The 14,535-nt window shown below is 40.2% G+C and overlaps 2 protein-coding genes across 2 annotated transcripts; both read right to left on the bottom strand.

Moving 5' to 3' along the window:
- Positions 1-8,382: 8,382 nt before the first annotated feature.
- On the bottom strand, positions 8,383-9,765 carry LOC139479422 (uncharacterized protein F54H12.2-like). The gene has a single exon (XM_071262274.1). It carries the CDS (start codon positions 9,763-9,765, stop codon positions 8,383-8,385), a length of 1,383 nt encoding a protein of 460 aa, XP_071118375.1.
- An 865-nt stretch (positions 9,766-10,630) lies between these two features.
- LOC139479421 (uncharacterized) lies at positions 10,631-12,512 on the bottom strand. The gene is made up of 2 exons (XM_071262273.1): positions 12,084-12,512; positions 10,631-10,846 (listed from the first exon to the last, which is right to left on the bottom strand). The coding sequence occupies exons 1-2, from the start codon at positions 12,510-12,512 to the stop codon at positions 10,631-10,633; spliced, it is 645 nt and encodes a 214-aa protein (XP_071118374.1).
- Between the last annotated feature and the right edge of the window lie 2,023 nt (positions 12,513-14,535).

Below are 14,535 nucleotides of genomic sequence, written 5' to 3'. Positions count from 1 at the left end.
CTTTGACCTGTTTGTTTTTTATGTCTTAAAACGGGGGGCACGGTTGGCCCAGTCGCTGTGCAGAGTTGCGTCCCTTGGGCACGCCAGAAAAATGTGGGTTCGAATCCCGGTTCGCCCCGATTATGTTTCTAGGTTTGTCGGCACCATACCCTAGCTCGTAGGTTTCACCGAAGTGGTAAACGTCCGAGACCTGCATCACTTGGCTTTCCTCCCACATTAAGCTGACACGCCGCGATATAACTGGAATACTGTTAAAAGTGGCGTTAAAATCCAACTCACTCACTCACTCACTATATCTTAAAACAAAAAACAGTCTATTGTCTCAAGTTGAAAGTCAGTGAATGAACTGAGCAGGAGACTGGGAACCTTAGAGCTTATTTAGACAGCTTATATCGAAATCGAAACTTGTTATTTGACAAATAAAACCTGTATGAAATTTCATATCAGGTGTTAAACGTGTTTTTTAATAATCCAACTGGAGTAATCTTGAAAACTTACCTTAATTCAAATGAAAAAATCTGTTGCGAAACTCGGTAAGTTGGAGTGTTGTGACGCTTGAAATGATCTGCTCAACGGCTTCCTTGAGATCACTAAGGGAGCGACCATTTGATTTCTAGGGGGGGGGGGGGGGGGGGGGGGGGGGGGGGGGGGGGGGGAGTTGTTTTCTCAGCAAACTATTTTTTTCTGAAGCCATTTCTAACAAACTATTTTTTTGTAACATACAGCTGAACAAACTATTCATTTCAGATGGTAAATTTGCAATTTTATTATAGAGTAAAATATGCAATCATATTTCAGCAAATGCAGCCTGTGGTGTATTATAACATGAACAGCTATAGAACACCCGTTATAATAGTCTTTTTCATTCCCTGACATAAATACAGTAGTCCTGTTTGTAGCCTGGTGGAGGACGCGGTAATAGCTGTTTCTTTAGTCCCGGCCCGTATCGGTGGTATACTTCCAAGCCATCGTAACTGTACCAACCCTTGCCTGGCACACACACACATCCCACGAAATGACCCCCATTGCCATACACTAAAGCAAATAATGTATATACTCGTTCATTCATCTGAATAACATTGGGGTATCTGGTGAGAGGACAATTGTCTATCTCTATGTACACTACTGGTGGGGAATCAATGGTGAACAGTCTTGAAGAGAATGTTCGGACAGGCTTTGTCACTAGACACAAATGTCGGAACAGTAGAACTGAAACATACGAACACTGTAATCAGACAATGTATACAGCAAAAACAGAGCAAGACGTGTCTCTCCAGCAAAGGATGATGGTGTGCATTGACGTGTTCAAATAGATGTTTCATCACAACAGAAACACTTATGACCAGGTCATATCCAAAGATCATATAATATAGTTTTATTTGAAGGATTTTGGTGAAAATTGTTCATACCGATACCTTTTCATTTAATACATATGGTTTATTTGTATTTCAAACCATTCCTCAAACAAACCACAATATAAATATGTTCAACATTTATCAGTGTTCTTTTACAACATTGTAGCTTGGTTATTTCTTTTTGGAAATTGTTAAATTGGACGCCTGAATATTTGTACATGCATTTAAATAGCAAAATGTGCTGAACTGAAGCCATTAACTTCATATACAGAAATAGCAACAAATAAGATTAAAGTAATAGTGATGTTGCGCCGAAGGCGGCGGAAATTTTTTACGTTTATAATGCTGGAATAATTCTTTAATTTAATAGATAAATGTTGCAATGACATGCAAAATTATATCTGGAAACAAACTATTCATTTTTCTCACAGTAGTAAACATTCTATTTATTTTACTGATTATCTCCAACAAACTATTCATTTGTAAATACTTCCGCCCCCCCCCATAGAAATCAAATGGTCGCTCCCTAACATCCAACAGAGCGACATGGTTATATCCCGTGGTTTGAACAGATAGTGTTTTCATTTGCCTGTCACAAATGAATAACGTGTCATCGATGGCGAGTGATAATTGGGCGTTGTATGCCATGGAGAAACTTTTCTGTTGGAAACTGTCAATTTCGGACAGGAAGTAGATGAAAATATCCTTCACTGGACGAGATACATTAAAGTCTAAAATCTGATTACTCAGACCTCGAGGATCATTCCCAATTTGAAACCTGAAATTCGATGTAGTATCATGAAAGATTAGTGTGAACGCCATAATTCGCAAATTCCCTCTTTTCAAAGAAAATTCCCTAAATTTTATTTAATATATACGCAAAACGTATTATTATGCATGTGTCGAGAAGAAATGCACTTTGTCGCCACCCATCTCAAATATATGAGATGTACAGATGTAAAGTTTTGCTGGTCTCAAGTTCTAGGGATGTGGATGCAATGTCAAGATCATTTCGTCGGTAGGGAGCAACAATGAGCTTCCAATTCGCAACATTTCGGAAAACACATCAGACGTTTATTTACACGAACACATAGGTTTGAAACAGTATACCCAATATAGCTATAAACACCCCAAAAAACAACCAACAAAAAACAAAACAAAACATATGACATATACGCTGCAGTGCAATGTCTCCCGATATTCTATACGGCTCTCGAAAGCTGCAGCTTACCGTATTTCCTCTATTTGAAGCTCTGAACAGCTGAAGAAAAACTAAAAGCCAAAAAAACCCAACTATTACTTACAATAGAACTCTAATACAGACCGGCTTCTGATATTGAGGAAAATACGGTAGTTGGCGAATGTCAAACATGTGGTGTATACATATGTATATACAATAGGCGTGGGACACTCAGCAAACTCATTGCAGAGAGCGTATTAAATTTGCGATTTTAGGAACAGAATGCTTTCCTAAGCATTGCAAGAGTTGTTTTTCACAAAGAAAGTATAATATAACGTTTTCACTTATTCATCCTGTGATATAATCATGGCGTGCCCCTCTCTCTCTCTCTCTCTCTCTGCGTGTGTGTGTGTGTGTGGTCGTTTTTCAAGACGTTCATCAAAACTTGAACTTTTATTTTATTTAAATAGAGAGGCCACAGATATTTCAGCAAAAACGGTGTATGTGTGTGCGTGTGTTTATTTTCCAAAGGATCGTACAAGACTGGGGTTTGTAACCAGCATATTCATTCTCAGTTCAGAAACATTACTTCGTGAACTTGCGTCCTTGGAGTCAAATCTGTTGTTGTTTATCATTTTTATTGTGTTTATTTTTTAAAATTTCATTAAGTTTGTTGAAATAATTTTTGATTATATCTTAATACATTTTGTTTGAAAACATGGCTGAAAGGGAGATCATTTCTAAGTACGATTTGCTTGGTGTACCCCAAAAAAGAATTGATAAATTCAAAAATGATATGAGTTTCCGTGTCGATAACGATTTGATTCGACGAGTAATGGGAAGAGGACATGGGCACTATTTAGAAGGTGAACGTGTACTGGAAAAATCAATGATCGCATCTGACTTTCGAACTAATGAAATTTGTAAATATCTTATAGACAGTAACGAAGGAACCAATCGAATTATTAATCAAAATTCAAACAAACCCGTGGCAATTGTTCCTCCATTTAATAATATTTCTATAGAAGAAAATTCAAGACTACCTCGACAATAATGTGATGTATTTTTTTTATTTGTCTTTCTTTCAAGACGGGAAACACCAAGTAGATCATACTTGAAAGCTTACAAATTGTCATTTAAGTAATCTTTTTTTCTTCGACAAGCATTTTGGTTTTCACTCTTTTATTTTTAATTGAAAGTTTTAGACATATTTAAATAAACAACATCAGCAGCAACCGACATTTATAGAACATTATGGGAAACATATGATGGATCCAGGGACTTAAAAGTGTCACATCATATTTGGAGAGCGGGATTTTCACCATGAGATGAAGGTAAAACATTTTATTGTTCAATTATACAAACAAAATCTTAGCTGCTTACTATAGAAGTTTATTAGACTATTGTGGGATAATCCGATGCCGTTGCTAAGCCATTTGAACCACACAAAAACAAACAAACAACGTTTCTCGTGTCTATTTTCATTGTACGACACGACTTTTGAGATAATACTTTCCTTCAAACAAGTGTTTTTATATGAACCAAACATATATGTTGAGTGAACTTACATCAACGCAATTCTTATACATTTATGTCACTAAAATCTGATTCAATAATCTTCTTTTTTAAAATTTTAGTTATTGAAAGCATCAAACATTAGAAAAGAATACCATTACAAATACAACTGTAATTAAATGTTCATTTTAAATAGCGGTAAGGGGAAGAGTTTTATCAACAGATCATCGCTCACACTGCGGCACAGTGGTGAGTCAGCATAACACCGCTTCTTACAGGCATCAGAAATCAGTACAGAACTGACTAATGCAACTAATCGGAGGGTGCGCTTTACATATTGTTTTGCATAAGTATATAGATATGCTACTGCACCTGCGACAGTGAGTTCCATGACAATATATATCTATTTATACACCAAAGCGACCGTATCGCTAGCTCTCCGTTGGGCTTCGATGAGAGCAGACCGCCTCCGTGGTCTAGTGGTAGAGCGTCCGCCCGGAGAGCGAAAGGTCCGGGGTTCAATCCCCGGCCGCGTCATACCAAAATACGTTAAAAGATGGTACTTGTTGTTACCCTGTCTGGCGCTCGGCATTAAGGGGCTAAAACAAGGACTGGTCGGCTCGGAGTCAGTATACTGTGTCTGAGTGGGGTATTCATGTTAAACTGCGGCATGGTATTTCAGTGAGCTAGCACTATAAATCGGCATCAGTCCGGACTAGTACAAGCAGCCACACAAACACACACACGTACATGCACGTCGCTATATAAGTGCAATAATCTTGGACGCGGCGTTAAATCCCATTTCACCTCACCTCACCTCGATGAGAGCACGTGGAGCCGCACAACCGAGTAAACAAAGGCCGTATTACCCTCACTATAAGACGCCTAGCATTAATTTCAGGGGTGTTTGCTGGAAACCTCGCCTCTGTGCGTTATAACAAAATCAAGTGGGAAACATGATATTCGGTGGGAGAATACAACGTTTTGCACGAGAAATTAAATTCGGAGAGAGGATGTCTTCCCAAGTATGTGTCTATTATGCTTCATTCAGAGTATTTGTAATTACTGGAGAAACCAGTGAACGACTATTTCACGAGTTGGAATTCGAGCATTTTACTTCAAACACTGCCCGAATGCATTTGACCCTTGACCATACTTACAGTATGAGCTAGTGTATATATTCGTATTCCTTTGCAGTTATAAGAATAATTTTCATTAATTGTTATGTTTATGTCTAATATCTTCCAAAATAGATGTAGAAGTCAGAAGATCATCTCAGCAATGTGTGCATGATTTTCATATGTACCTTTCCGTAGTTTAGTTATCGAATAGCACCTGATTAACATCCGTACATACTATTTGGGATTTATTAAATACATCCATTTTGATTTTGAACGAAAATAATAATGCGAGTTCGTCTGCGAGTTGGAAAATTTAAATAATCCATGCTAAGTGACATACATTATATTTTACCAAATCAAGAGTTTATTGATACCAATTATTGTATATTTTTTCAATTATTTCACCATGTCACATCGAAGTGTTCATCACCTTTTAACTCACAACCTCTTGCAGCAAATATCACAAGGTTTAATCGACTGTTTTGTATCAGGTTTTGGTATATGTTAAAAAACAAAACAAAATGGCAATACATTCGCATCAAGAATATTTATTCGATGCATGAATACAAACGTGATTAAACAATGATATTTAACCCTAAACAGTTTTACAAAGATTCCAATTTTCTAAAGTCTCCTCCGGGCACGCCAAGCACAGATTTGCGTTTTATGTACAGTCTTTTCACACGCTTGTTTTCTGGGTTTCTATGGTGATTTCTCCTCACAAGATGCTTCTTCGGTACACCTAAACTGAGTAGCAATTTGCGAAACTCCTTGTAACCCGTTGGTCTTTTTGACTCGGAAGAAGGGTCTAGAGTGTAATAACGAATCAGCTTCGTGAGGTTTGAATCTTTTAACACGTTTCCATTTGGCAACACAATTTCCAGATTACCCGTCACTGTTAAGTGACCCGTGACAATTTTATGTTTGAGAAATAGAAACAAAGACATTAGTTTTCCTATAGTTCTTTTAGAACTAATGTTTTTGAGAAGATGATCGGGAACTCGCAACAAAAAGTCATTGTTGTTAACGGGTTGGTTTTCATCTCGACCATCCCTTGTCGATGTGTTGTCGTCCTCCGATTCATTTGCTGTCTGAGGAGGTGCCGGTGTCCGATGATTTTGATTCGCTATCCAATTGGCTGTCATCATCATCATCTTCTTCTTCTTCTTTTGTTCTTCTTCCTTTCGGACATCAGTCTCTGGTAGGTATCCCTTGTCAGAAGAATCATCGGCTTGCTCATCATGAAGGGTTGAGAGGTGGGATCGATAGGATCTTATGCAAATGGGTAGAATCGAATGATGCGTGATTAACAACTCCCGTTTGACGCGTCGGCCGATCGTCTTGATGGTCAAGATACGAATGTACTTCTTGTGTTGCGACAGTCGTATTTTATCCTCATCCGGTAAGTGTATGTTTCCTCTCAGAATGTTAAATATCAGAGTTATCACTGCCATAAACTGGTCGCCCTACGCGTGTTTCAACAAAGCTTTTCTTTGTCCGGCATTAGCTTGGTTCAACATCAGAAGAAAAGTCACGTGTTTTTCTAGTAGCTCACTCATGTTGAGATGGTCGCTCACAAATGTTCCAGCGTGCGTTGACCGATGTCGTTTTATAGCATTTTTGTTTGGTCTAACCTTTCTTGTTGACTTTGGGGCTTGTCCACCATGTGGATATAGCTACAGTGAGGAGAGAGTCGGAAATGTTCGGTCATCGGATCATCTTCTGGTATCCAACGATGAACGCGTAGCTTGCACTTGAAACAGTAGGCTTTATCAGATTGCCCAGTGTATATAAATCCGGCCTTAGCCATGGATGTTGGTGACTGCTTCATCTGCAGTGGCCACTTGTCAAAAGTCTTTAGTCTGTCACTAAACTTTTGTCCATACACCTCAGTACAGAGGTCTGCTTTGGCGCAGTCTGGAACTACGTCGTCAAATCTTCCACATACATCCATAATGACGACGACGACGAAAAAGGTCTGCTCGCTTCGAGGGTTGAAAGTGAAATGTTGGAACTCCGGTGCAAAATCACCTTTTTTGTTGTTGTTTAGTAACATCACTGGGGCAAGTACACCGTACACACTTCATCGGGAAATATTCCAGTGCGCAAACGACCATACTGCAGATCAGTACAAGGCGAAACATCCAAAACGAGATACCCATAATTTTCCCCCCCAACGGCATCTTGAAAGGATTCCGCAAAATATTTTGCCTGTCCCGGAAATATTTGCGATGCCAAAATTTTGTATTCGTGCGCTGAACGCGGGTTGGATAGCAGAACGAAGTAATGGGTGTTCAGAGACATGGTTCTGTTGCATTCTCCTTTGGGATAGGCGGATTGTTGCATGTTGATGACGGAAATCCCCAGATGATGCGATAGCGTGGTGTAAAGATGTAAAAACAACTGATTTTTGCAAACTTGCTGCATGAAGTCATCTGTCACGAGAAGACATCGTTTGCCCGACTCTGATGAATAAGATTTTAGCTGGTCTTCTGTAGGTAGTGAATCTTGAAATCGAATATTTGGAATGGTTCTTTCCATGTCATTGTAGACATCTTGCCAGACGGCGTAACAGTAAATAATCAGGTTGGGCGGCGGATCAAACGTGGTATCGGCTTGTTTTAAGAGTCGAGCGGTCCAAAACGTTTTTCCCGCTTGAAGTTCCACCTAACACTGATATGGTAGCTGGTGTGTGAAAAGGTATCAGGCACTTCTTTTCTTCCATGTTATCGCTACCGCTGTCGACCTCAGAACTGATCTGAATGGCTACCGGTCAAAGTTATTTATACACAACAAAGATATGATTGGAATTGAACCACTTTTTATTTTTTTTATTTTTTTACAAGCACAGTAATATTTTTAAAAATCAATACAAGGAGTGCTCACATGAGTGCAGTATTTGAAGTAGTTACAAATGATACTAGTGACAAAGGCGTCATTCCATTGTAATTCATTGACATCAAACTGATGGACAATCTGGTTCAATCTTAAATGATCTTTAAATATACACAGTAAAAAATTCAAGCAGTAAAGCCCACACCCCTTGGAATCTGTAGATTGTAACTGTGGAATATTGCGAGTGTAAGAACCGACGTAGGACTTTAAATAATGATCGAATACAACGTCAACTGGTTCTGCCAAACTGTCAAACAGTTCTGCTCTGTTGTTTCCTCGGAGATACACAGCAATCCAGTGGCGACCTCTGTTTTGTCTAACATCTGTATTGACGATGAGACCGACTCCCTTTTTCAGCAAAGAAGGGGGGAGCACGGGTAAAGTATCTTTTGCATAAACGCCTAACACGTGTCTCTGTAAGCTCGAGTCGCACTGTATGGCGCACATCCACTGAGAAGCCTTCATCGCCTCGCTTACTTGACGAACACGTCAAGACAACGCAACTGAGAGGATTGATCAGTGCCGATTTAAATTCCAGTTCCAGCCTGACTGTGCCCGATTTCACCAGGTTCAGGTACTCCGAATCTTCGCACATCTTGTCCAGGTCGAAGACGAACAAGGCGCTCCCCAAGAGAAAGTCGCTTCTGGTGATGGCGTTTCCTTCGTCCTTCTTCCAGAGATCCATGCCGTCGAGCATGTTGACGTAAGACTCGACATCGTCCGCCTCTGTGGGTTGACTCGGCACACTGATGCCGTCGACGTACAGGGTCACTTTTTTTAGCATGGAGGACTTGAAATTAAAGGGGTTTCTGGTATACGACCCGTTCAAACTGGCGCTCTCCACCAGTCCCACGATGTATCTGTTGGCCACCGGGTTGGACACGTTGTCGATGGAGTGCGTCTGCTGGCTGGTGGGGATGCTGGTGACCTTGACCTCGGTTTTGGTGTATGGGTAGAGGGCGTTGGACTTTACGAAGAGTTCGTTGTGAGCCAAGATCAGGGCGGGGTTGACTTTGACTTTGCACACCTGCAGGTAGGCGTCCAAGATCTGAACTTTGAATTCGTGCTCGGTCACGTTGCTCATCAAGCAGAATTTAGGATCCAATCTGTACCGGTTAACGTCGAAGATATCTTCGTAGATGGGTCCCGACATGGTCAGTACTTTGCTGTCCGCTATGTAGGAGGCTCTCGATGACATTCCGCCGTTGATAGATCCGGTGACGTTGCTGCTCTCCAGGTCAGAGTTTTGTTCGGCTACGTCCTTGTAGAACAGCTGCGTGGTCAACTGAGTGCTCTTGGCCTCATGTTCATACTCCAACAGGGTCTTCATCATACTTTTGTAAGCGTAATGGTTGTTGGTGGAAGACACCAGCTGATTCTGCAGGTAGACCGTCACTTGAGAAAAAAGTGACTGCAAAAACAGATTCACGGGGGCCACATTTTCATCTTCTGCCAAAGCTGTACTGTCCGTTTGAGTGACTTTGACTTTGAGGTGCAGACGGGTGCGCTTCAGATCGACGTAGTCGCCTCCGGAATTGGACACGTGAAATTCCAAAGGCGTTGAATCGTTGATTTGACTCAAAGGGCGCACGTTGACGAAGTAATGTTTCTGAACGCTAGTCTGATAAGGGGGTAGAGTGAAGAGGTTCAAAGTTTCTGGCACCAGCTCTTCGGATTCTTTATCGTTCAACAGAGCCATGATTACTTTTAACTAAAGATATCGTCTTCTTTCACCGGGGTACACTTGGGCACTTTCGCCGTCTTGGAAGGTGTGGCGTTGATGTTGTCAGTTCGACGAATTTTCTTCGTAGTGACGCATTTGACTCCTGCCTTTCGTTTTAAAGCCTTCACCCTCTTGTCTTGAGGCTCTGCCCTGTCAACCTCGCTCTGGGATTCGGAAGTCATTTGAACGGCCATCTTAGATGTATCTGACCGTTGTGCTGTTTGTGCTGCTGCTGCTGCTGTCGGTCGATGGGGTTGGATCACCATCCTTTGTAATTTCCCATTGACTAGTCTAGACGACCTCTTTTTGTCAAAGTAATGTTTAAACTTGGCGTAGTCGGGAAAGTACAGCGGACGTGAAGACGAATCCATGGTCACAGTACTACTGCTACTCCACGAAAGGATAACGTCTCAAATGAAGTGTGGCATAGGTCTCCTCCGTTAAGAATGAAGGCATGGAGGTATTTGCCGACTTTAAATACAACTCGATATTGTCGGTTTCTTTCAATTTGATACGAATGTTAAATTCGGTACCAAAAGTGTACGTAGGTCCCTGTCTCAGATCGATGCATCTCAATAAGGCCAGTTGAGTTTCCCCCACCAACGAACTGTTGCCTAAGTTGCATAACACGTCCACATAGGGGTCGCCACCGGCGATATTTGTCAGATTCAGCTTTCCAAAATTGAGCTCGACCAAAGACACCGTCCAGAATCCGTCGAAGGTTAACCTTTGATTTAATTTGACGCGGAAGTGGTAAGGGGAATTCTCCGGAAAGGCTGTCGTATTGGAATCTGTGCTTTTCAGAAAGATGTACTTTTCCATTGTTTTTTTTGTTTTGTTTTTAGAGGTCTTTCAGTTCGCTCTCTTCTACGTAGGAATCAAAAGACGAAGGCCAGCCGAGCCAACGTACGAGAGCGTAGGTTTTCCCTTTCACCTTTTTTCTCTTCAGAATTTTCTCCACCTGCCACAAGACATCCGCAGTTTTGTCGACCTTCTGCAGTTCGCTCGCGTAAAAGCTGCCTTCCAGGGGTTCGTCGTGAAAATCTTTCAGCTTGTACTGAGGGAAGGTTTGTTTCTTGTAACGTTAGGCCACTTTAAACAGTTCTTCCGTCCACTTGAGATCGAGTTCCTTGCTGAAAGGTTTCCTGAGGTATGAGATGCGAACCAGGTCGCCCAATTTAAATAAGTATTTCTTGATGACGGGTTTGACTTTTCTCAGAGGTTTTCCAGATAGATGTGATTCCACACTTTCACTTCGTTGGTTTTATCGACATCTGCTGGAGAGAGACGGGCTAGAGACGAATGTAGGGTATGATTATAATTGGATACTAAATCCGCCAGAACGTCCAGATAATGTTTGGTGTTATTGTGGGTCATGTATCTGGTGATCAGCGATTTCAGTGTTCTGTTGAAACGTTCCACGTAATTACTTTTGATGTTTTCGTTGCGAGCTATGGTGAGTTTTATCTTTGGTTTTTGTAAAAACGTCTTGAACGCGCCCTTAAATTCGCTTCCACCATCTACTCTCACTTTCTCGGGACGTTGCTGCTCGAGGATTTGTTTGAAAGCTTTCAAGACGGTTTCTGGTTTCTTATTGTTTAACGGAAGGGCGAATGCAAAGCGGCTCAATATGTCGATGGCCACCAGCAAGTATCTCACACCATCGTTCCACTTCGTAAACCTAGACAGGTCGGCCAAATCCACGTCAAACATTTCATGGATAGAATTCACTCTGACTTTCATTCGTTTGAAACGGTATCTGACGGGTTTGTGTAAACTGTAAGCATCTTGATTGTTGACAAACCGTCTGACACCCCTCGCTGGAACTTTCAACTGACCTTTCAACTGACCTTTCAACACCTTTTTGAGTTTACTCGGACCCCAAAACGCCCCCGGATTTCTGGGAGTGAAATAATAATCTTCCAGTACTTTGTCAGAAGTTATCTCTCTCGAGCTCATCGTGTAATGATAGAATATAATGGATGATGTTTCGTTTTATATCATTGTCATCTATGCGTGTCTGAAGATGAAATACAAAACAAAACAAATTTTCAACATTGATTTTTATTTTCAATATCATAATTGAAATAAACAAACAAACATAACGTTCGAGAAAACATCTCACCATACAGTTGTCAAAAGGTTATTTTAAAAAAAATGTACATTCACATTCTTTTGTCTAACTTTTACATTTTCTCGACGTGTTCTTTCAATCCCTCCTTCCATTGAGACGTTTTAAATTGAGAGTCACGATAGTCCTTGCATAGATACGGGACCAAGTTAAAGTCCCTCACATCTGGAAAACTCGGGTCTTCTAGCAGCAGTTTTCTACAGCTTTCGTGCACCTCTCCATCGTCTACGTCGGATGATGTCATGTTAAAGTATTTCTCCACCAGTTGTTGTTCAGACATGTTGCAGGTGTGGTCCCGTTCACCTTCCGCATCGAACATGCACCCGAAACACAGTTCACGAGACAGTCGTTTGATTATCTTGGTGACTTGAATACAGTAGCATAGAGTCAATAGGTTTTCCACGAGTTTCATCTTCTCCGCCATAGCAACCTCGTCCGCGGACAGTGCCCAGCAAGATTTCTTGATGATGACTCGCTTCGTGATGTTGAATTCGTCTTCAAACTTGCGCTTGGCATCCTTCACGCATTCGTCTTGACTTGGAAACCATTTGTGAGATTGACGAATGACTGCCTCGTTTAGGGTGTGTGGCATTTTCACGACCTGCTTCCAGCAATAGAAAGTAGATTTGTCTTTTCTTCCCACTCTGTTTAAAGATAGAATGACCGAATTTAGAATTTCTGTGACAGCTCTGTTATTTATTTTTTTCTTTTTTTTCTTTAAAAACCAAAAAGTGACAAATACCAGCATTAACAAATTAAAAGGCAATAGCTATGTCGAGTGAACACTAAAACTATGATTAACAACTTAAAAGACATTAGCTATGTTAATTGTAAATCAAAATGGAGTGAACACTAACCTTGGTGCCATGATACAGTAACCGTGTTTTTTCTGACACAACTCGAGTCTCTGAAGGTACAGGATGAAATGCGTGTGATTTAAGTGCAATGACGAGCATGACACTATTCTATTATTTCATATTCATTGGTTGGTTGGTTAGTTTGTTGATCACGTGTTCATGAAAACCTTTGATGATTGGATCTACATGAAAAAAACATTTCATTGGTTGTTGAGTGGGTGTTTATGTAGTATATTTATGGGTTGAATACTATTCAAACTCTCTCTGATAACCATTCTGTTATCTCTTGTTCATAATCCATTCGACAAAGAGAGACAAACACGCATGAAAAGAACACATTATTCTTTTATTCTAACTTTTATCACACTGAGTAACAGACATATTATTTATTTACAATATATCAAATCAATTTACTGACTATGCATTATTTCATCAATTTATGATACGTAAATGAATACTTTCATGATCTCATCATATGATCTCAATCAATTTGGCCTCCAATTGTTCCTTCCTACTAGAAGTTAAAAAATGTCTGTTCAAGTCATCAACATTCTCATAAGGCAGGTTTTGAATGTCCAGGAAGTCAACTCCAGAAGAATTCTTTTGTGTCCTCGCCTCTTCGAGGATGTTGCCATGGGACACAGCTTCTAAAGCATCGTCAAAGTACATCATCACACGTTCATCCGGCTCCATCATCAAACACTGATGATTGCGTTGCGATGGGTGATTTATCTCACCACACCAATAACAATTACTATTGCACAATTCATTCACTTTGACACGTAGGCGGTCCAAGTAAAGCTTTTCAAGGACCATTTCAAATTGTTCTCTGTTTGATCGAAGATTATGATTTGGTTCGGGAATACTCACTTCCCGAACGCTAATAGTGAAAGGTCCTGTTAATATATCCACTGATGTGCTATTCCGTTGACGATGAGTTCTCAGGGTTCTCTCCAGAGATCGACGTCCAGCAAGATAAGCAGCAAGGAGAGATCGTCTCGATTGTGCCCCATCTCGGATAAGTTCTCCTCTTCCCCCTCTCACCCTGTAGTGGTAGGACGTTGCTCGTCCACTCATCCTGTTTATAGAAAACACATTTTTTAATTTTTTTTAAACTTTATATCCTGGACCTTTTTTTTTCTGTATGAGTTTTGATTTTTTTTATCAAACATATTTTGTTACTCTCAAACATATTTCTAGTGTTTTATTTTATTTGTTTGGTTTTTTTTTGTTTTTTTTCATTTGATAAAATCTATTTTCAGTTTTATGTCAAACCAATTTTTTTCTATGTGTTGATGTCAAACCTATTTTGTTTCTGCCATTATTTTTCTAGCTTTCGTTACTAACTGGTTTTTTAAAATTTATTTCACAACATATTTTTCCAAAAGTATTTTAAAAACAACAAAAATGAAATGTGTTTACTACCTTTCACGTATCGAGGAACACTCCAGAGGTTTCATCATTTCGTGGATGTGGTCATTGTTTGCTAGACGATCTCATTTTTTTAATTTTCTTGGAATGGGGAATGTTAGTTACAAAGTTCTAAATAGGGTTGAATCCATAGGGTCGAGATTCGATGCCATCTGCCAGCAAGTATCGCTTATCATCTTGAGGAGTTAAACCCAATTTGGTCACTTTGACTGTCAAGAGTGTGTTATGAATGGATCGAGTTTGATGAAATGTTGCCATGTTTTGTTGGTGTTTAAAAAGACAATCTTTAAACATCCGGTGACGCAGATGGTTTCGGACAAAAGCTTT

The sequence above is a fragment of the Haliotis cracherodii genome, unplaced genomic scaffold (genome assembly GCF_022045235.1).
Source record: "Haliotis cracherodii isolate W230 unplaced genomic scaffold, xgHalCrac1.p SCAF_4, whole genome shotgun sequence".
Taxonomy (NCBI): Eukaryota; Metazoa; Mollusca; class Gastropoda; order Lepetellida; family Haliotidae; genus Haliotis; species Haliotis cracherodii.
The sequence above is the reverse complement of the archived record's forward strand: the minus strand, read 5'-3'. Positions and strand labels throughout refer to the sequence as shown.

Bases quoted from the DNA above. Each gene is read 5' to 3' on its own strand.
- LOC139479422 (XM_071262274.1), bottom strand. From the start codon at position 9,765: ATGGCTCTGTTGAACGATAAAGAATCCGAAGAGCTGGTGCCAGAAACT.
- LOC139479421 (XM_071262273.1), bottom strand. From the start codon at position 12,512: ATGCCACACACCCTAAACGAGGCAGTCATTCGTCAATCTCACAAATGG. The intron at 10,847-12,083 runs GTGAGGGACTTT...ACCTTCCCTCAG, and splicing joins AAGACCCGAGTTTTCCAGAT to TACAAGCTGAAAGATTTTCA.